Source organism: Penicillium canariense (genome assembly GCF_028826845.1).
Source record: "Penicillium canariense strain IBT 26290 chromosome Unknown utg000002l_segment0_segment0, whole genome shotgun sequence".
NCBI classification, from domain to species: Eukaryota; Fungi; Ascomycota; class Eurotiomycetes; order Eurotiales; family Aspergillaceae; genus Penicillium; species Penicillium canariense.
This window is the reverse complement of record NW_026622729.1, coordinates 1,785,158-1,805,475: the sequence shown is the minus strand read 5'-3', so window position 1 is coordinate 1,805,475 and position 20,318 is coordinate 1,785,158. Positions and strand designations below refer to the sequence as shown.

At 52.6% G+C, this 20,318-nt stretch overlaps 7 protein-coding genes across 7 annotated transcripts; 3 read left to right on the top strand and 4 right to left on the bottom strand.

Annotated features, from left to right (window-relative positions):
- Positions 1-16: 16 nt before the first annotated feature.
- Positions 17-702, bottom strand: N7482_003862 (E2 ubiquitin-conjugating protein MMS2; the record flags this gene model as incomplete). Its single annotated transcript, XM_056685987.1, has 5 exons — positions 17-77; positions 138-217; positions 285-410; positions 483-562; positions 630-702. The coding sequence occupies 5 exons, from the start codon at positions 700-702 to the stop codon at positions 17-19; spliced, it is 420 nt and encodes a 139-aa protein (XP_056544729.1).
- A 414-nt stretch (positions 703-1,116) lies between these two features.
- Positions 1,117-6,558, top strand: N7482_003861 (uncharacterized protein; the record flags this gene model as incomplete). The annotated part of the gene is made up of 6 exons (XM_056685986.1): positions 1,117-1,194; positions 1,251-1,317; positions 1,371-1,544; positions 1,600-1,806; positions 1,863-1,951; positions 2,005-6,558. 6 exons carry the CDS (start codon positions 1,117-1,119, stop codon positions 6,556-6,558), a joined length of 5,169 nt encoding a protein of 1,722 aa, XP_056544728.1.
- Positions 6,559-6,952: 394 nt separating this feature from the next.
- N7482_003860 (vacuolar protein sorting-associated protein 26) lies at positions 6,953-8,608 on the bottom strand (the record flags this gene model as incomplete). The annotated part of the gene is made up of 5 exons (XM_056685985.1): positions 6,953-7,155; positions 7,507-7,623; positions 7,736-7,760; positions 7,850-8,322; positions 8,389-8,608. The coding sequence occupies 5 exons, from the start codon at positions 8,606-8,608 to the stop codon at positions 6,953-6,955; spliced, it is 1,038 nt and encodes a 345-aa protein (XP_056544727.1).
- A 1,638-nt stretch (positions 8,609-10,246) lies between these two features.
- On the top strand, positions 10,247-11,050 carry N7482_003859 (gluconokinase; the record flags this gene model as incomplete). Its single annotated transcript, XM_056685984.1, has 2 exons — positions 10,247-10,516; positions 10,598-11,050. 2 exons carry the CDS (start codon positions 10,247-10,249, stop codon positions 11,048-11,050), a joined length of 723 nt encoding a protein of 240 aa, XP_056544726.1.
- Positions 11,051-11,608: 558 nt separating this feature from the next.
- On the bottom strand, positions 11,609-13,242 carry N7482_003858 (uncharacterized protein; the record flags this gene model as incomplete). Its single annotated transcript, XM_056685983.1, has 4 exons — positions 11,609-12,700; positions 12,765-12,836; positions 12,899-13,002; positions 13,074-13,242. 4 exons carry the CDS (start codon positions 13,240-13,242, stop codon positions 11,609-11,611), a joined length of 1,437 nt encoding a protein of 478 aa, XP_056544725.1.
- Positions 13,243-14,140: 898 nt separating this feature from the next.
- N7482_003857 (uncharacterized protein) lies at positions 14,141-14,881 on the bottom strand (the record flags this gene model as incomplete). The annotated part of the gene is made up of 1 exon (XM_056685982.1): positions 14,141-14,881. One exon carries the CDS (start codon positions 14,879-14,881, stop codon positions 14,141-14,143), a length of 741 nt encoding a protein of 246 aa, XP_056544724.1.
- A 3,548-nt stretch (positions 14,882-18,429) lies between these two features.
- On the top strand, positions 18,430-20,233 carry N7482_003856 (putative MFS transporter; the record flags this gene model as incomplete). Its single annotated transcript, XM_056685981.1, has 4 exons — positions 18,430-18,611; positions 18,677-19,797; positions 19,855-19,959; positions 20,022-20,233. The coding sequence occupies 4 exons, from the start codon at positions 18,430-18,432 to the stop codon at positions 20,231-20,233; spliced, it is 1,620 nt and encodes a 539-aa protein (XP_056544723.1).
- Between the last annotated feature and the right edge of the window lie 85 nt (positions 20,234-20,318).

The following is a 20,318-nucleotide window of genomic DNA, read 5'->3' as shown; positions in this document are numbered from 1 at the left end:
GATGGAAATGCAGGTTTCAGAAAGTTGAGCCCTCTGGAGGCTGAGGAATCTTTTTATGCTGGGGAAGAGCCATATATCTGGAGCCGAGGAGTCAGTACCGTGCAAGCCGGGATTTTAAATAGGGCTGGGGATCTGACCTCCGCAGCTCAATCAGGACAGTCTCCATCGTATAGTCTCGCTTCCACTGAGCCAGACACGGAACCTTCGTTGGGTCAACCTAAATCACACTGACTAAGCCACTTCTCTTCTTTTATTCAGTATCGTTTTGCTTGTTTGACTCGTACCTTTCCTGTCCGCTGGTCGACGCAAGGAATGTTGACGCGGGAGACGAACTGAATGGTAGGAGGATTGTCGGGATAGTCGGGTCCGCAATGAATGTTCACACTGTATATCCGGTTCTCGTGGACGCTCTAAATCACCGTCTGTTAGCCAAGTACATGAGGACACACGACACTCGGCGTGCGGGATGTAGGAAGACACACGTGAGGGGGTCCCAAGATAGTTCCATTCCAGTTGCTCATCATCATATCCTCTCCATCAGCAAGACCATAAGAGCATGCCTCTGCAATTGGGGAGGGTAATATGTTAGTGGTCTAGTAAGTATCATCGGGGAATCACGGTGACGGCACCTGCGCCCAAACCCTTTTCGCCCTTCTCCAGCTCCTCCAGGAGTCGGAAGTTTCGCGGAACCTTGGCAGACATTCTGATTACAGGTAATGTGAGCGTGACCTGTTTGAATCGAGCGAGGGCGCAAAGGTGGTGGGGTAGTTCGTCAGGACTGCAGGGAGGGGCACTTGCCTACGGCCCGCCGCTGGTGAAGCAATGGCCGGTCACGTGCGATATGGACCTTATCGGAAGGCTTGGCACTGGAGATGCCACGCCGGGGGTTGTTGACTGCTTCAACTGATTTGCTGAACTCCGAGGACAAACACAGCACTCACTATTGTCGCATTGGCATAAAACTTGGCCTCAAGCTTCCCCGACCCTGACTTATCACGGAGTCTGCCAGCTCATTTACTCGCGATCAAAAGCTCACTGATTATTGACATCCCGGACCTTCGGCCTCTGGGATAGCGGCATCGGCCATGCGTTGAATGTAGCCGCTTTGTGTTGGAAATGTCCTCCCAATTCTTGCAGACCGAGCTCGCAAGTCTCATTCAAGAGTCTCGACGAAAGAACTCCGATCTACGAAATGTTGGTTCATCTCTTGCCGGACATTGCCCGATTCAGACCCTGACTAGAACACCCAGGCAGCCGAACAGTCGCTCAATGAGCTAAAGGCTTTACCCTCCACTTCTGAAGCCCAGATATCAGCAGGTATGTTTTTCATCGTGATGATAGAGCTACACGATGACTAAGAAACAAAATAGACCTTGTTCGTAAACCAACATTCATCGAGCCGTTCATCATTGCGTGCCATACGCGGCACGCGAAGTTGGCGGGAATCGGTGTGATTTGCTTGCAAAGGTTGATCGCATCTCGGTCATTGCCATCCCATCGCCTGAAGGATGTTCTCGCTGGCTTGAAGGAGACGACGGGCTTGAGTATGTCGTAGTCGGCTGAACTGACTGATGATCAGAGTTGACTAACATTGCATAGGTCTTGATATTCAACTGAAGATTCTGCAATCGTTACCTTCACTTTTGCAGTTTTATTCCAATGATCTAAGTGGAGAACTCCTGGCAAATACTTTGGAGATATGTGCAACTTTGCAAGCAAGCAAGACAATGGCAGTCAGCAGCACCGCAGCTGCTACCCTCCAGCAACTGGTTGTCTCGACTTTTGAAAGAGTATCAAATGAAGACAGTGAGTCGTGAAATGGTTAAACAGTTTGTAATATGCCGTGACTAACTCGATCAAAGAGCTGCCGAATGATGCCAAATTATTCACAACCGTCACGGTCGACGGCCACCCAGTGGAGGTGGCAAAATTTGCTTATGATGCTTTACAGGTCAGTTTCTCTCCATATGATTAGTGGTCATTGAAGCTGACTTTTCTTCCCAGGTTCTGGATGATCTCTGTCGTCTCATCGATGGCGAGCAATTACAATTCCTGCGCACGAGGATTTTGTCCCCGACGTTCGTTTTGGAACTAATTGAAAGTATTCTCCTAAACAGTGGCCGCCTATTTGTGGGACATCCAGAGCTGTCGCAAGTCCTGCGAGTTCGTCTGCTCCCTTTAACGGTACGATATCTGTCTGAAAGGCATTCCTTCTCTCAGACCGTTCGTGTTGCTCGCATTCTAATTGTGCTGCTGAAACGCCATATGTCTCTTTTGACCGCTGAGTGCGAGATGGCATTCGGTCTGTTGACTCATCTGCTTGAGCCGGATGGAAATGCACCCTGGAAACGGGTGTTGTGTATGGAAGTTTTCCGGGGCCTCTACGCCGAGCCTGGAGTGGTCCGACTGATCTACTCGCTGTACGATGCAGACGAACGCCGGAAGAATGTCCTAAGAGATCATATGGCATCTCTTGTCCGCTTGGCCTCAGAAAAGCCCACTTTGATCGGAGTCAGCAACCAGTCAACAATACCGCTGCGAGCGGAACATACAAGATCTGCAACAGAAGACCAGATTGCTCTCGAGACTGGTGGTGTGGCTGGCGTTATTGGATCTACTGGCCCTCCGGCTGAGACCAGAGTACCCGGCATCAGCAGCCAGTGGAGTGTGGTGCGGACGCCCTACATAGAGCTCCTCGATAAAACCGATCCACCGCTTCCACCAGAAACTTATATCTATAGCCTTGTTCTAAACTGTATCAGCAGTTTCGCGGAGGGCCTTGCCAAGTTCATCCTGCCTCTCACCGTTCCGGATTTGAAATCAAAGAAAAAGAATCGCCTTATAAGTCCAGACCAAGGACCTGATTCTGCCCGATCCTCTCAGGATTTCCAATCTCCCGACATTTGGTCGGCACAGTCCTCATCTCAGTCTCAGAAGCCTTCCGTCCCGATCAACCCTCTTGATCTGCAAGCTCACGGTCAGTATTCGGCAATCAAAACATGTGCTGGAATCATTGATGACTGCTGGCCGGCTGTTCTCGCGGCTTGCTCTACATTCCTGCATGCTTCTTTGGACGACGAATACTACCACAATCTCGTTCGAGCATTTCAGAAGTTGGCCCACGTAGCGGGTCTTCTGAGGCTGTCAGTGCCTCGTGATGCGTTTCTCACCACCCTCGGAAAAGCTGCCATGCCCGCGAGTACAGGTGGCACCAAGATGCAAACCCTTGCTACGCCATCTGGAGGTGGCCCGCAGTTCAACGATAGCACTCAGAAGAATCGCAAGAGTACAGATCTGGCTCGGTCAAATTTGCTTTCTGGGGAGTCCGCTGGCTCATCAGCAGCGGAGGCCACTCCATTGTCTTTGAGCACAAGAAACCTCTTGTGTCTGCGAGCTTTGCTCAACCTTGGAATCGCATTGGGGCCAACTTTGGATCAGCCGGCCTGGTCCATCCTGCTTGAGACACTACAATACAATGGACTGGTGATCGGGATATCCTCCAGCACAATGGTGAAATCAGCTAGTGGTTCAGGGGAAACTACAATGATTTCTGGCAATGATATCCCGACCGCAAACCTCGGAACGGAGGTGATTGCAGTGCAGACGGCTTCCGCGAAGATGTTCGAAAGCACCAGCGACTATCCCAGTGCCTCTTTCCAAGAAATTTTGCTTGCTCTGTTGAACCTTTCTGCCTTCACTCAGCAGGACAACCAACGGGAACCAGCCCAAGAGGTATCTGAAATGCCCCGCTCCCCACAGTCCTCGCGAAAATCTGGGCGTATGCATCAAAATGCTCGACGTGTGTCGCACACCGTCGGTAAATCAAGAATGCAAGACGAAGAGCTCAAGTTCGTACTGGAAAAGGGGAACGAGCTAGCTAGGGCGAATATTGAGAGACTTTCATCACTGGTCGAAGAAAACCTTGTGGGATGGCAGGTTCTGACCAGAAGCCTTATTTCCACATCTGCGAACCCTGCAGTCAGTCCCAACCTCCGACTGCAAGCTAGTGGATTCCTCAATTCATTGGTCTTTCTGACGATGAAGCCAAGGGAAGGCGATGATGATGAGACTCGGAACAAGTTGCAGTCAAGAAACCTGCAGACGCTCAAGGATCAGGTGGCGACGCTCTATTCATCTGATCTGGTGACAGCAAACTCGCTTCCGATCACTGTGATCGAGATTCATGAGCAGAGCCTGGAGATTCTCCAAAACATTCTCGAGCAATATGCGGAGACATTTGTGGACGGATGGAGCCTCATATTCGACCTGATATCCGGGGCATTCCAAGGTCTAGCCAAGCCAGAAACCTGTGATCAGCCTGCCACCCCGACTGAACGCAGGAGGTCTGCTCTTCCAGGTGGTCCACGTCTAGTCCGCGCTGCCTACAAGTCTTTGCACCTTGTTGCCTCTGACTTCCTCTCTTTGCTCCCGGCTCCCTGTCTGCTTGGCCTGGTGAACTCATTTTCTAGTTTTGCCTCCCAAACACAGGACTTCAATATCTCACTTTCAACCACATCCTTCTTCTGGAACGTGTCCGATTTCCTTCAAGGACAGATCGAGGAGTTCTCAATTGAGAGCCATGTTGATGCTTCTGTCAGCGAGGAGGATTTGGGCAGACTTACATGCGATGAAAATCGGTCTGTCTCGAGAAATTCTCTCTGGCTTCTGCTGCTCCTCCGTATAGTCGGAATCACCACGGACATCAGGCCTGAAATTCGGAATAGTGCGATTCACACTCTCCTGAGAATCTTCGACGCCTATGGACAGCAGCTTTCTCCGAAGGCGTGGCGACTTTGCTTGAATAGGGTCTTGTTCGTGATGGTAGAAGATATTGAACGCACCTTGCATCAAGCCAAGAAGCAACAATCTACTCAAAATGACTTCAAGTCCTGGGTGGATACAACAGTGGTGATGATCAAGGGTGTTTCAAGTCTGATCACGAATTTCTTTGCAGCTATCGTGAGCGATGAGAAGTTCGACCAATCCTGGACCCGCCTTCTCAAGTACCTTCAGGCGTTGGTTGATATGCGTCTTTTGGAGTTTAGCGAGGCAACATTTGCTAGCCTTTCGTCCATTCTGGTTCGAGTGCAATCTCCAAACGGTCTTAGTAAAAAGGCGCGAGAATGCGCATGGGACCTTTGGGCAAACGGTCATCCTGCAAATGATGAAAGTACTCTTGACCTCGACCAACCAAATCAAGCTGCTGCCCTGGCCTACATGCAAAGCTTCGAGCAGGTCTACCGCCTATACAAAGACCACTTGAGCGCGGAAAATATTGAGAAGGTGCTTCAGCACCTGCGTCTGCTTGTGTGGAACTCGGTATCTCCACCGTACTCTCCAGATATCGACCGTCCTTCCCCCCTTCAAGCTCTGGTTATTGATCATTTCAAAACCCTTTGTGTGGAGAAAGAAGCATCTCAGGCTGCAATTCTCTCGTGCCTCGCGGATCTGTCCGATTCAGCTTTATCTAAGTGGAGCCCTGGCCACGACTCCAGGAGACCAGCATTTGTCGCCTTCTCGAAAAACACCATTGAGCTGATCAGCTGGTACATTGCCGACTTCGGTATCAAGCAGGATATCTTCACGAGTGGTGCTCTAGCCTCCGTCCTTGATCGGTTCGGAGCGTTGATCACGCAAAAATACACATGGCAAGGAAAAGATCGTGAACCTTATCTGTGGCAGAAAGCCTCCACTGCGTCCTTAAATGTTCTCCAAGTCGCAGTCCCCTACGTCGAAAAACAATATCATGACGCCAACGAGTCTGAGATCGAACGCTTTTGGCAGTGCGTGGTTGTTATTACTCACGGCATCGTCTCTGCTAGCGGGTTCCAGACCCAGCAGCTACCCAACGCTCGGATCGTGGCCGACGAGGCTTTCGACATTGCATCATTTACCCGTCTCAAGACACTTGTCCTTCCCTCGCTTGGTGCATCTGCCATCCCAGATTCTGTCCGCCGGGACTTTGGCGTTGCTCTCTTCCACTCCTCGTTCATTTACCCGCCACAGCGCTTTGACCTGCCCCCCAGTTCGATCGAGAAGGCTCCTCTACAGGACTTCTATAAAATACGCTCCGGACGAACCTTCGACCCACCGCCAACACTGCGCCCGAAGATAGCGTATGCTCTCATGGATACTCTCTTCGAGCTTGCGGAATGCCCAGGATCCGATGAGTCGAAGCAATGCCCTCGGACGCTCCTGGCTCGCTCGATCTCTCCCTACCTACTTCTCCGCTGTGCTCTCTCGCTCAAGGCTTATATTGCGGATCAGCCTCTCCGCGGTCTGATGCCCCAGCCTACGCCTGCGCGCAAGGCTCTGCTTCATCTTCTCCTACACATGGTGCAGCTGCGGAGCGAGCCGGCTGCAGTACCGGACCCGCCGTCCATCCAGACAGTCTGGTCCTCAGGTGATGATTCCTCTGCGCATCACCCACGCAAGCATCTCGAATGGCTGTACCCGCTCGTCGTCAAGGCAATCCAAGTCGCTGGCAAAGAGCGAGATGACGGACAGGTCCTACAGGCGCTCGGCAAGGTTCTACAGGAAATCGGTCAATATGAATGATTTGAGGCCCTGGCCCTTGCATGAGGATCTTAAGCCTAAGACATGTATTTTTTCCCATGTATCTAATTTCTTCCCGATAGACAGGCGTCACGGAGAAGGCCGTTTTTTTTTGCAAGAATTGAAGTGTTTTGAACGGACTGCTTGTCCCATTGAGAATGCGAAGATGATAGAACGAGAATGGTAGACTACAGAGTGATATCGTGACATGACTGTGAGAGGAGCCAATGAGTAGGCACACGAAGATAGAAGCGTAAGGGGGTAGAGAGGCAGTAGCAAGGGAGTACGTGAAAAGAAGACTGATGTGGGTATAGAAGAGGGAAACAAGCTCAAGATCCCCTTCACGTCGCGGCTCCCGGAAACACAGGTTGCAGTGGCATCAACCTCAACAGAAAGATCATGCGGTCGGCATCGAGGCGGCCGCAGGCGTGCCACGGCCCGGACCAGCCGTCGCGGATCCAGGGGGCAGAATCGCCTGCTGCTGCTGGAGGAGGACCTGTTGCTGGATTTGCTGCTGCTGGGCGATCTGCGGCGTCGCGGCAATCTCGGGCGCTTGTCGGAAGAGCGCAATCTCGGATTGCTTAAAGTAACGGCGCGCATCTAATCCAAAAGCAAAGCGTCAGTGGAAAGATTCCATGAAGTAAGTTTCACACAAAACAGTAGTGTCGCTCTGCTCTAGTGGGGGCGCGAATTGCCCAGACCGGTTTAGCGTGGGGGTGGGCGAGACGGCACAGTCGGGAACTGCGCAAAACGCGTGGGATTTCCAGCCGAACCGGCCGGCTCGTATCAATTGCCGACGGGTATTGGTAAGATTGATATCACCCAGCTTGGCTTTCCATGTTCCCAACGGGCCGTATCATTGACATGTGCCTTGGCAATCGAGTGGCTAATCTTCTCCGTCGAACAGAGGCAGGGAAGGACGGGGCATTGGCGATGAGAGTCACAACACACCTTCGTCAATCAGCACCAGGCTGAGGTAGTATCTTGTCGAGTATTTCTTGTTCACATCGCGGAATGTGGGAGTCAAGTCGAAACCGCCCAGGAAGAGACGAATGGGGATGGTTTCACCTGTCACTAGTTAGCATCTTGATGGCTACAGTTGTTTCCAACCCCATTGGGAAATCGTATCCACGATCATGATGGGGAACGTTGGACGATAAGGCAGACAGGAGCCACTGACCTCTCGAAGGTGATCCATCCATGATCTAGAAAGTTTGGTCAGCCCATTTCCCATGACCTAAAATCCACCAAATCCTTCTCCCAACAGGAGAGCCGAATGGGCCTAATCACATACCTCAAAGCGTACCAACGTTTCGCTCTCATTATATTGGTTTGGAGGTGACCCAGTCGTCTCCCGCCGAATGATCGACAGCTCCATGTGCTTGATCTTGAGCCGCACGAGCAAGAAGTAGATCCGACCGACAATCACATCCTTGAGGTGGTACTTGGATTTGGAGTATTCGAACTCGATATGCAGGCAGTCCTCGATTCCGACGTCCATCTTGATCGGGCTGTTGGTCTCTGGCGGCATACGATACGAGTACACCCACAGGTCCTTCTCGCGGACGACGTCGGGCATGCGTCGCGAGACGGTGGCGCGCACAAAGTAGCGCAGCTTCACATTGATTCCATTGTATGACTCGTATTGCTTCTCGACGTTCTTGAAGTTGAAGGGGAAGGTCTGCGGGTGCAACAGGTCGCCCGGAGCGGCCAGCTCTTGAACCAGCGATAGGAACTCGTAGTGATTGCCTCGGTCGTAGAACATCTCTAGACGTCCAGCTCCGTTAGTCTCGGTGCACTACCCTCTGGGCCCCCGAGGAGCTGCCCACGTACCAATCGTGCCGATAAATTGCACCTTGATGCCTGTGTGCTCCAATCGCTTGCCATCCTTGGGTCGAATCGTCACGGCGCCCTTGACCGACTCGCCGTCCATGTACACGGGGACGCGCTCGCGGTGGCCCTTGTCGAGCTTGACATCGACAGTCTGGCGCTCATCGGGGTCCTCAAGGACGACGTCGATATCGACCGGGGCGGAGAAGAAGAGGGAAGCCATCGTGTGTAGCGCGAGAGGTGCTCGGAATGGAGCTCACTCGGTGATCCCGAACGTGGCCTTGCTGCTTATGTAACCATCCCCCCGCAGGCAGCTGTCCGCCAGCGAAAAAGGACGCAACAAGACGTCAGTCAACAGGTTCACGATTTGAAAGTGACGGAGGGGCTCCCTTTGTGCCACGGACCGCAGTGTGTGGATCTTACAAGCATCGCCGCCACTCTCTTGATCTTCCTGGAGGTTCACTTCAGCTATTAGGCAGCTACGACAACAATATCAGGACGCTAATCGGTCTTTCACAAACATATGATCGTTACTAAATTAAACAGCTAGGCATTAGATCCAATGGGAACCCAGCGCATTTCACTTCCACACAGTCCGAAGGTGGACTGCCTTCGGACCGTCTTTCTGCAAGGTGAAGCCTATCGGGGCACCGGGTTCTGCTTCCGCAGCCCGTCAGGCCAGCGGCGAGGACAACTTCCCCCTGGTGAGATAACCGCCCCTGCCGGCAGGTTCCCCGGGTTTCCGCCGCCAAATGGGATATCAGCCTGGTGAACGATCACTTGACATGGGTTGGCCTCGCGGGAAATCGATCACGCGCGAACCAGGCACCGCCGGGCCCGAACCCGAGTCGGTGTGATTGGAGTGCAGTTCTCCCTGTTGCAGTGTCCAGTCGGATTACCCGCAGCCAGTTCGTTTCCCAACTAACTCGTATTCTGTTAAGGATGGCAGCCGCAGGGGAGCACATCTCCCGGCTATGTCCATACACGGGGAGAGACGTGTAGGATGCAGCCGGGGAAGTATACCACCGGTTCCGGTCGGGTCAGCCTTGTCTCTTGGGAAAGGTCTGGGAATGGGTTCTGTCCATCTGTCCATCACCTGGTGGACCTTTTGCCGTATTGCTGAAGTCATTATGCAGCACGTCCAAGTGACCAGCAGTCTGGCGTCTACTGAAATGGAGCCGCCATGTTCTTCGCACCTAAAGCAGCGGCGTTCCACTAGCGTGGGGGTTGCGTACTGGCCATTACACGCCTCTTACGCTCCCCCAGTGACATCATGCCGGACACTCCGAACACCGGACACAGCCGAGTCGCCGCCAGCCAGGGCTGCGAGATCCCCCTGAGCCAGCTCGAAAAAGTTGATCTCCAAGAACAGACCGGTGTGGGATCGTGGCCGGCGCTGGTCGATCAATCGCCCGACAGGCTGGAGACTTCATCCCACACTGCGCATTCCCACTCCTCCACTCGGGTAATGAGGGCCCTGCAGCACAGCCAATGAACGGACTCACCCGCCGGCCCGCCTGCAGTCCCCCACTCGGCTTCTGGTTTCTTCTTCTTCCCCCGACCCACCGTCATAGTTAAAACCGCAGGCCATTCTCGCCGGCTGTCGCGCGACTTCATTTTTTCCTCCCTGGCCCTCGCGCGCAATCCAGGCTCGTCAAAGAAAGACCGCTCGTCGGACTCGTCTCGGGCTTATTGAGGACCTCTTCTATAGAACCAATCTCTCCGGAATCAGCGCCCACCCCATTCCGCGTATCACCGCGTCATATCGTCATCCTGCCCCGGCCAATTTCCCCGGAACGGCAAATTCCCCGTTGACTTAGCTACGCGAAAGCCATATCGCATTCTTGGTGCCTTCAGCATCATGCTCTCCGCCGGGGAACGGCCTCAGCCTCTGCACACATCTGCCGTAGATCCGCCGTCCGTGTCTGTGAGCACGGCCCACATCATGCCTGATCTCGAGTCCAATCCCGGCTCCTCCTCGAACCCGTCCACCCTGGTCCATGAGAAGCGCCCCAAACCGGCGCACGTCCAGCATATTTGGGTCGTCACAGGCCCCGCCGGTAGTGGAAAGAGCACCGTGGGCAATGGACTGCGCAAGGAGCTGGGGTTACCCTTTCTAGAAGGCGATGATGTATGTTGACCACCCTGGACGAAAACAACCCCGCAGAACCCGAGACCCAAACCCACCGAACTAACGCGCCAATCGGTACAGTACCACTCCGCATCCAACAAAGCCAAAATGGGCAACGGCATTCCCCTCACCGACGAAGACCGCTGGGACTGGCTCATCTCCCTGCGAAAAGCCGCCATCGACGCCCTCTCCCCCTCCGAGGCCAACGATTTCCGCCCGCCTGCCGGTGTCGTCGTCGCCTGCTCTGCCCTGAAGCAGAAGTACCGCGACGTCATGCGCGTGGCCACCTACGGCTCGCCCTCCGTCCAGATCCACTTCGTCTACCTGAAGCTCAGCGAGGAGGTGCTGATGCAGCGCGTCACCCAGCGTCAGGCCCACTACATGAAGAGCGAAATGGTCCGCTCCCAGCTCCAGGCGCTGGAAGAGCCAAAGGGCGAGTGGGATGTCATTACCATCAATGTCGAAGGCTCACACGAGCAAGTGCAGCAGGAGGTGATTGATGCGGTGACGAAGAAGCTCTCGGAATATCTGTGAAGGAATTCCGATCGCGCAGATAGACTCGTGAGTTTTGCATACGAGGCAGTACGTCTTCTTTATCTGGCGTCCTTGGCGTTTGGTGATCTCTGGAATAGGCCCGCCCAGAGGGACTGGAACGGTTGATTTACAATTTTGGGGCTATGCTTTTGTGCGATTGGCGTTTTCTCTCTCTTCTTTTCATCTGGCTCGCATTGGGTCTGTGGCGTGATCGTACCACCCTGGGTGGGCGCTTGTGCTTGTCTCTTGATACCACCAATACCACCAGGGCACATCCATAGCAACGGTCTATGTGTCCAATAGACTTGATTTCATTCTCAAACATGCATTTGACGGGAGCTCTGGTCCTGAAACACTGATTTGGTATACTACTTTGAACGTGACGTCGACTTCCAGTTCCCGGGGAGGCTCGAGAGTAATCCGAACCCTATTCCGCGGGAGGAAACCCTATGTAATCTTCCATGACGGCCAAAGCGGCCGTGTTTATGACGAGACTGATGGGATGGCTTTGGCATCCGATGTCTCTTTGATACTTCTCCTTCTCTCTATAGACTCTATTCACCTCAAGTTCAGAAGCATCAACTCAGGCGCCTCAATCAACTCGCGGACTCGGTTCCCCATGCGTGCCATCGTAGCTCCATCTATAACCCGATGATCCGCACTCCAGCTAAAGTTCACCATCTCCCCACGAGCAACCTGACCCGCCTCATCGAAGATGGGGACCGTCCTGGCCCGCCCAATGCCCAGAATAGCTACCTCTGTCGGCACAATCACCGGCGCCACGTACGTGCCCCCAATGTTCCCGATGTTCGAGACGGTGATGGTCGTTCCGCTGAGATCGGCGGGGCCCAGCTTGCCGTCCTTGCCGAGGGCGCTGAGCCGCGAGATCTCGGCGGCAATGTCGAGGATGGACCGGCTGGCCACATCTTTGATGTTGGGGACGATGAGGCCCTTCGGCGTATCCATGGCGATGCCAATGTTGTGCTTTTCACGCATGATGAGGGTCGGTTTGCTGGGGTCACTGGTGTCGACGCGCGCGTTGAGGATGGGGTATTGGTCGAGGGCGAGGGACACAGCTTTGATAACGAAAGGCAGGAAGGTGATCTTCTTCGGATCACGAGTGTCGTTGACAAGTTTCTTCCGGATGGCGGTGATATCGTTGACTTTCAATTCGTCGGCGTAGAGTAAGTGGGGGGTATTGAGGGATTTGGTCATGGTCTTGAACATGGCGGATTGGACGGGGGTGAGATTCACCACGGACTCTGCCTGCCGAGTGTCGAGAGTGATAGGTGATACATCAGGAGCCAAAATGGATGCTACGGGAGAGCCTCTGGTCTCCACGAACTTGAGGACGTCTTCTTTAAGGACTCGTCCTTCCTTGCCGGTGCCGCTGACCTCGTAAATATTCACATTATGAGTCTTGAGCAGCCCTCGTACGGCGGGGGTTGCAAGGGATGCATGTTTCGACGTGGGTATCTCGATGGATTCTTCTGGTACCGAAGGCTCAATTTGAGATGATTCGGCGGCTTGAACTGCAGCTACGACCTCAGACCCTGGGGCTGTCGCAGCCAGGTCTGGCTCGGGCGTTGGCTCGTGGGGAGAGTTGTCGTCTGGGTATTTCCCGTCATCGACTTCGATATCACAGAGAGCCTAGGAGGCATAGTCAGCAGTGCATAGCAAAAGACCAAGGCAATAGAAGATTATGGTGACTTACTCTCCCCGTAGGGACCGTGTCATCTGCCTCAAAGTGTAGCTTCTTAATAACACCTTCGTATCGGGATGTGATCTGAGCCCGTGTCAGCATTTTCATACCCAGAAGACCAGCCAAGGGCACTAGGAGAGACCAACATCGTCAACCGCTTTATCAGATTGATACTGGCAGAGCGGCTTCCACTCCTCAATATGTGCCCCTTCCTCCACATACCATTGTATAATTTGGACTTCGGTGATACCTGCCCATCATGAGCAACCAATTCACCTCACAGAATCGAAGAAAAGCCACAATCGAGATCCGGAAACTTACCTTCACCAACATCCTTCAGAATCTGCGACTTAATCCCCCACAGCGAAGGCCCGGGGTGAAAGGCGCGGCTCGCAACGGGCGGTATGGGGAAGCCAGTGCGGAGAAGACGCTGGGGTCGGCAGGGCCGCAGGCTGCGGGGAATGCTACCCCCAGCACGCAAGATGCTCATGCTGAAATACCTCACGGGAATAGTGAGAGGAAAGGAGATGACCTGGGAGTCGCATTCGAGGGGTATCGCAGTAGATAAATGCGTGGGGTTTATCTATGGGGTCTCTCCGCGCCGACGGTAACCGCTGATAGCCACGTGATCTCCCCGCAATCTGCAGATGCGATCATAGCGGGGAAAATATATGAGTTGGTGGTGATTATTTTCATTGGTGTCTTAGTAAGATAAGAGACAAACAACTAGTTGAATGCCAAGAGAGGATTGTGGAATTATGATTGACTCATATAAGTTGTACGCCCAGAATTCTGGTGCCACTCATGGTTCAGATTAAGCAGTGCTACCAGTTTCCCAACAGGTTGCATTATACAATTCATAACAAGGCAAGTGTCTCGAAATTACTTCCATCACATAATGACCACAATGCCTAAAAATAACCAATAGTCCAAACAATCTGTGAAAACAGAGAAAGTCCAAGCACGGTCAAGCACGGTCAAGCACGTCCAGCACGTACTGCACCCAAGTATTCAGTCTCGGACACATTGACATGCCTGGCTTCCATTTGACCAGACAGGCACATCAAAAGGATCTCAATGAGCGGGGCTAAGTATAGGTCTCACAACCATCTGATTGTTCCTATTCACGGAGCTTCTCTGCCAATATACCTTTTTTTTCATTTTTTTTTTTCAAAAAAGTGTTCTACTTTCAAGCCCCGCCGCCTCACGATGTTGCCTATCACAATCACTGGCCGCGACATAAGAAAAGATCAACGATACCCAGGGCTCGCGTAATTGAGCAAAGCGTCGTATTTTGCGTTGCTACGGGCCAAGCCGGTGTCACACCACTGCAAAAGTATCAAAGCTTCAAATTTCAATTATTGCTTCAGAATTTTCGTAGCTGCTATCTACTGTCCCAGAATATCCGCCAGAGACTTGCTGTTTGACTCTGCCTCACCCTGGGCATCGGTGGGGAGCTTCTGCGAGGCAAATGCCAGGAAGACAGCCTCCCAGTGTCCGTCATCGAATTTGAACAGCAGCGCGCCATCCTCGTAAATGCCATTGTCAAAACTGGGCAGACTGCCCTGGTTCATGTGAATGTCGTGGATACCCGAGCCATAGGAGGATCCGAAGATATAAGCGGTCGCCTTCTGGTTGATGGCATCGGTCAGAATGGGGTCGAGTCTGTCCAGGATGTCATTGTTGGGGCCGGGAATATCGTGCGGGAGGACCTGTCCGGATTCGATATCGACCAGATCCTGCGTACGGATAAAGTCCAGACCCTGCAGGGTAGAATCCTCTCGACGAATCTGACGGTGACGGCTGTGATGCTGGCTCTGGCTCTGAGCGTCAGCGTCACTCTCACGGGTTGAGCTGCCCGAGTTGTTAGATTGGGCAAGGTGGAAGCCTTGCTCGAGCGTCGACAGCTCCTCGGTGATCGGGTGGCTGAAGTTGCGGTCTAGCCAAAAGACCAGACGGGTATCCTTGTCCGTTGACTTGACATTGACGGCAGCCGAGAGATTTTTGCTGGAGGAGGAGTCATCGGTGAAGTAGAGGGTGATATGTGGGGACTTGGGATCCTGCTTCGCCGTCTGGGCGGTATAGCGGGTGGGCTGGCAGGCCCAGACACCGTAGTGCGGGATGGTCATTCTGAAGATTCGGTAGGTAGGATGAAGTGGTCTGAAAGTGAGAAAGTCAAGTCCAGCGAGAAGCTGGGGTAATTCAGCTCTGATTTAAGCCCGCGAGCATTGGGCTGGCTGTATACGAGCTGATCTGGCCAGATCTGGCCATGTCGGCAAGACATGCCATCTTCCGCCACTCGCAAAGCAGAGCGCATGAATTGTACACGTGCCTAGTTAGTCCCGATGATGGAGATGCTAAAGCAAGAATATGACGGAGATTGTGCGGCAGCTAACCACCACGGAATGCTTAGCGCCCAGATGATCGTCCACTTATCGTCACTTGGAAGACCTGGACTGGACGGGCTGGTCGTCAGTGATAAGTGTCTCACTCGCTGACGCGTGCAGGGCCCCATAGTCTCGCATTTCCTCAGCCCATCCTGGTTTCGGCAAGATTATCACCTAGGCAATGGGCTGGTGAACTGATCGACCTCATAGTCGCCGAGGCTGTTGATCGGTTGGTGGGGTGAAAGTGGGGCGGCGATGCCTGCTTCAAGTTGATAACGCAGACTAACCAGCTTTACCAAAGCGGAGATCTCTCGAACTATCAAGAAATAATCCGCCGGTATCGAACAGCAGCCTCCCCCGCGAAGGTGTTCTCCCAAGAAACAGAATGACCGCATTCCGAAGCGCCTCCGGAGTATTTACCCCCTTGGCTGTTTAGCTTCTTGGCCGACCTCTTCAGCAGCGCCCTTGAGCGTGCGAAGTAGCAGGGGCTAGAGATGGCTCCACTCCCCGCGACTCCCGGATGCCGACACTCGGAAATGGCTTGACTGAGTGGACACGGCTCAACCCGAACCCGTCAATCATGCGCTCCTCCGGCCTGGGAAGACGAGCCATAGCCGCCTTCAAAGGTGTAAATGGCGAAACCTGCCCCACGACGGCGGCGCGGCACTTGGATGATGATGAGCTATTGGCTAGTCTGTAGGGGCAACTCTCCAGGAATTGTTGCCGGGCACGCGGCCGCTTCTGGAGCAATACCGAGCGGGCAGAGGGTTCACGCTTGGGCACACGCTACAAGATCTTGTAACCCCGTAAATACGGTCGCGGCGGTTGCACTAAAGACACGTAGCTAAGGGTCGTCCACGCCCCGATTGCGAGAACGCCCTGGTATAGCACAACCCAGCAATTCGCACGCGAAAGGAAGTTCGAGCAAGTCCATATAGGATTCTAGATCCACTTAGAAGAGCTACATATTGTCAGACCACAAATAAACGTTGACAGTGAGAAGGATCACGTACGTGGAGTTCCCGAGCTCCATGCGCTTGTCAGCACAAACATTGATGATGCGAGGGACTCAACGAAGATAGCGTAAAAACGGAAAATGACTGCGTCATAGATCTTGCTCCAGGACGTATATGAGCAGGTCACATACTATCAAACAAAGCGAGCAATGACCCTTTTAGCTGCCCTGGAATGTTTCTTTTGAGGGGCGTATGTCTCCGCAGCGGCCATGGAGTAGTTTCAGTCGACTGCGTTGGAGAAAATTGGCCAGCACCATAGAGCGGGCTAATGACCCTGGAACACCAAGATCCTGGACAAAGGGGCCCGGGTCATGCCAATATTCAAACCCCATGGATTCATGGTTTAAGACACCCGCGGCTGTGTTTATGAGGCCCTAGAAAATATTAACACAGTGCAGCATGGGAAGGTCAAATCGAAGTTGATATGTACGATTATATTCACACCCACAAGTCAACCGATCTCCAGAATTGTCAGATTTCCATTTCACCGTAGATACGGACGAGACGTTGGGTGCGAAAAGAACAGCGCTGGAAACTGTCACCCAGATGGCATCGTTCACCGTAATCCCAAACTGCATAATAACTGAGACAGCAGAAATCTCTGCTGGAAGTGAAATCAAGTACTGGTATGTGATGTTCCTTGCACGCTGCAGGTCGAATAACACCTCCACTGAGAGGAACGAGCGGGCCCAATTTCCCAGCAAGTGCAATTATTTGAATGCGTCGCTGCTCCAAGCCGTTTCTAGTTGGGAAAACATGAGTGAGGCCACGAGGAGACCTCTAGGGTTTCCGACAAACCTCAAAACTTCCACCTCCGCGCGCTCAGATGCCCCTGTTCCATCTAGTTCTTTCCCCCTTTAACATTGTGTTCCTCGTCGTGAGGACCGTTCCGTCCTGGCGTGGCAACGATATCACTCACAGGGAGCTTCGCCCTCATGAATAAATTATGATTTGAGGTGGTATACCGACAGGAAGGTTGGCGAATGGCCCCTTATGTAATCTCCCCATCCCGATGCAAGATAAGATGAGAGTTAATCGGCGGTGTGGGAGCGCTGTCCCAGTCTCCCGCATAATGCGTCGGGGCACTACCACGCACCAATAAGCTTGTTGGGTCCAGCCATCATACTGTTATTTCTCCGCCCTCGCATAGAGGGGTATTTGAGTGGTTTCCCGATGTAGACCATGTCAGTGGCTGATTGGAAGGCGCGCCCTCATCTCATCCAACATCTATGGTGCGGGGAAGGGGCTTGCGCTCACCGCTGGTTAGGTATGAGCTTTCAAGAACTCTCTGACTACGGGAGGGGGGAAGGAGAGATAGAGAGAGAGCACTGCAGTCAGCCTTTGCTACAGCAAGCAACTGCGGCCTGTACAAGATTATCATTTATGCGGGTCCAGTGGCACCCCGAAAGTTTGGAGCAAATGACCTGGAACTCTCCAGGATTTGACTGTCTCTTTGGGAATATCTTTCAGAATATCTTTTTGCCCAAATTATTAGTATTTTAGCCAGCCCCAAAGACAATATCCAAAATCTCCCATTGAAAAGCTTTGGGGGCTTCAAACTTTGAGATGCCAGATTGTTCGGATTACATAGCTTGACGTTCTCGTGGACATGGAGATTGGTCAGTGTCCCATAATGTGGACCCGAGAGCTATGCATCGGGTCCCTGACTTTTGAACTCTGGTGCCAAGTCGGCTCTGCTCTATGAAACGAAGGTTATTATTCAACACCAACTTGAGGGGCCGTTCTTCATCCCGAAGCCAGCGTTTCCACCAACCCCTCCCTAGGGCGTTTCTTCCAGATGGCCACGTCAGCTAATAATCTGGCATAAAGGAAACAACCTAAATGATTGGCCATCTTCGAATGTGGCTGAAAGTTGAATAGCATACGGACTGCATACGGTATTCTGCACCTCAGAGGCGAGATGGTGACAAGTGAGTGGAATTGCTTCGTCACACAGACTACTGGAGTCTATACTCTGTTTAGCCTAGTTTGTAGCAGCTATCGGTTATGAATTGTACGGAGAAGGCTTGTGAGGTGGAGGAAGGAGGGTGGGCAGTCAATCCTAGTGTCGTAGCAACTCGGCTCCACGCCTCCACATCCCCCCACCATCTCGCCCAGCTGCGGCGGACCCTCAGAATGCCAAGTTCTAGACTTTATATGACGGAAGTCATCACATCAGTTGTTTGACGCTCCAAGGTGGCAGTCGCTCCAAAGCACAACGGCCCTTTTTGCGTCTCGACTCTCCACGCTTCCACGGGGTCAAAATAAACGAAAATGGCCGAGTCATCGGCGAAAACAGCGGCGATTGTGGAGGAAGGAACTGCCGCTCACCATGAGCACTTCTACGATGCAGAACATTATCATACATTAGGACACGTCCGGCTTCGTGATGCCAACACGAATGAGATCATTCTCATTCCCTCACCGTCCCTGGACCCCAATGACCCGCTGAAATGGTATGTTCGCATTGACAGGGCGGAGGCCCCCGGAATCTACTTGCTGACCGTGGGGCAATTGTTAGGAGCAAATGGTACAAGATCTCAATCGCTGTCCTTGTCGCCTTTGCCATGATTATGTGCAATTTCATGGCTGCAGGTCCCACGGTAGCCATGTTGAGTGTGGCCCAGTCGTTCAATACAACCCCGGCGCGCGCTGCCTTTTTCTTTAATAACAGTGCTCTGGCGCAGGGTGTTGGTAACCTCTTCTGGGTTCCGGTCATGTTGAAGTACGGGCGTCGGCCGGTATACATTGCAAGCTTTTTGATCTATTTCTTCATGATCATTGGCTCTGGCCTGTCTAAAACCTACGGAGCGGAGATTGTAACACGACTTTTCCTAGGCTTCGCCGGAGGCGCCGGTGAATGTCTTGCACCACTGACCATTACCGATATCTTTTACCTTCACGAGCGTGGGTTGTTTATGGCCGCTTATAACGCTGCTCTGTCCGCTGGTGTGGCATTTGGATCTGTGATTTCTGGTCTGATTGTTATCAACTACACCTGGCGAACAATTTATTGGGTTGGCGCTGCATTAGTTGGGGCCACTCTTCTGGTCGTCATATTTTCTTTTCCCGAGACCGCATATGAGAGGTACAACAATCCTCTCGTTGTCAGACCCGACGAGGCAGCAAAGACTACTGGCGGTCAAACAGAGCATAATGAGATCCATATGCCCCCTATTCCGCCAAAACGATCTTACTTGCAAGATCTGAAGCCGTGGAATGGACGCAAATATACTGAGGAGCCTTTGTGGAGGATGATGGTCCGCCCGCTTGGTCTGATCATCTTGCCTCCCGTCTTCTGGGCAACCATTGTCATGTCCGTCACCATTGGCTTCTTAGTAGCCATTTCCTCCAACATTGGCAGCTCCTTTAATGCAACCTATGGCATGGAGCCGTGGCAAATTGGGCTGTGCTTTATTGGGAATCTCCTCGGATGTGCCTTTGGAATTGTGCTCGGTGGCCCATTCTCTGATTGGGTTGCCGACTATTTTACCAAGCGAAATGGCGGTATTCGTGAGCCAGAGATGCGTCTTCCCGCTATCGTGCTCACCATTATAGCATCACCTCTATCTCTTGTTCTCTACGGTGTTGGCATTCAGAACAAACTGCACTGGATAGTTCCAACCCTGGGATTGTTCTTCAGTCAGTCTTCCCCGAGGCCCTCATTCATCATAAACTCACTAACTGGGGGCAATCTAGATGCCTTTGCTGTCGTCCAGGGAACTAATGTCTCTTTCACCTATTGCATCGATGCTTACCGCCCCATTGCGGGTGAGGTTACTGTTACCCAGCTTGCCTTCAAATGTAAGTCGGCGATCGATAGGTTTAATCACCTCGGCAGCTAAATGTTAACACTTGAATAATAGCTTGCTTTGGTTACCTGCTCTCCTTCTATACCAATGTCTGGGTCGAAAGAGGCTATGCACTGGCTTATGGTGAGATGGCTGCCATTTCGGGTGGGTGCCTTCTGTTTTCGATTCCTATGTACATTTGGGGTAAGCAAATGAGGGTTGCTTCAATGAAGTGGAAGGTGGTACAGTTCATCAACTGGGATGACGATCGTGAGGTCGGCGAGTAGAAACCCAATATTATGATAGTAGTCGTCCATCTGCCACAACACCATCGTCATCCATCCTGCTGCCAGTACATCAGAACCTGTGCGT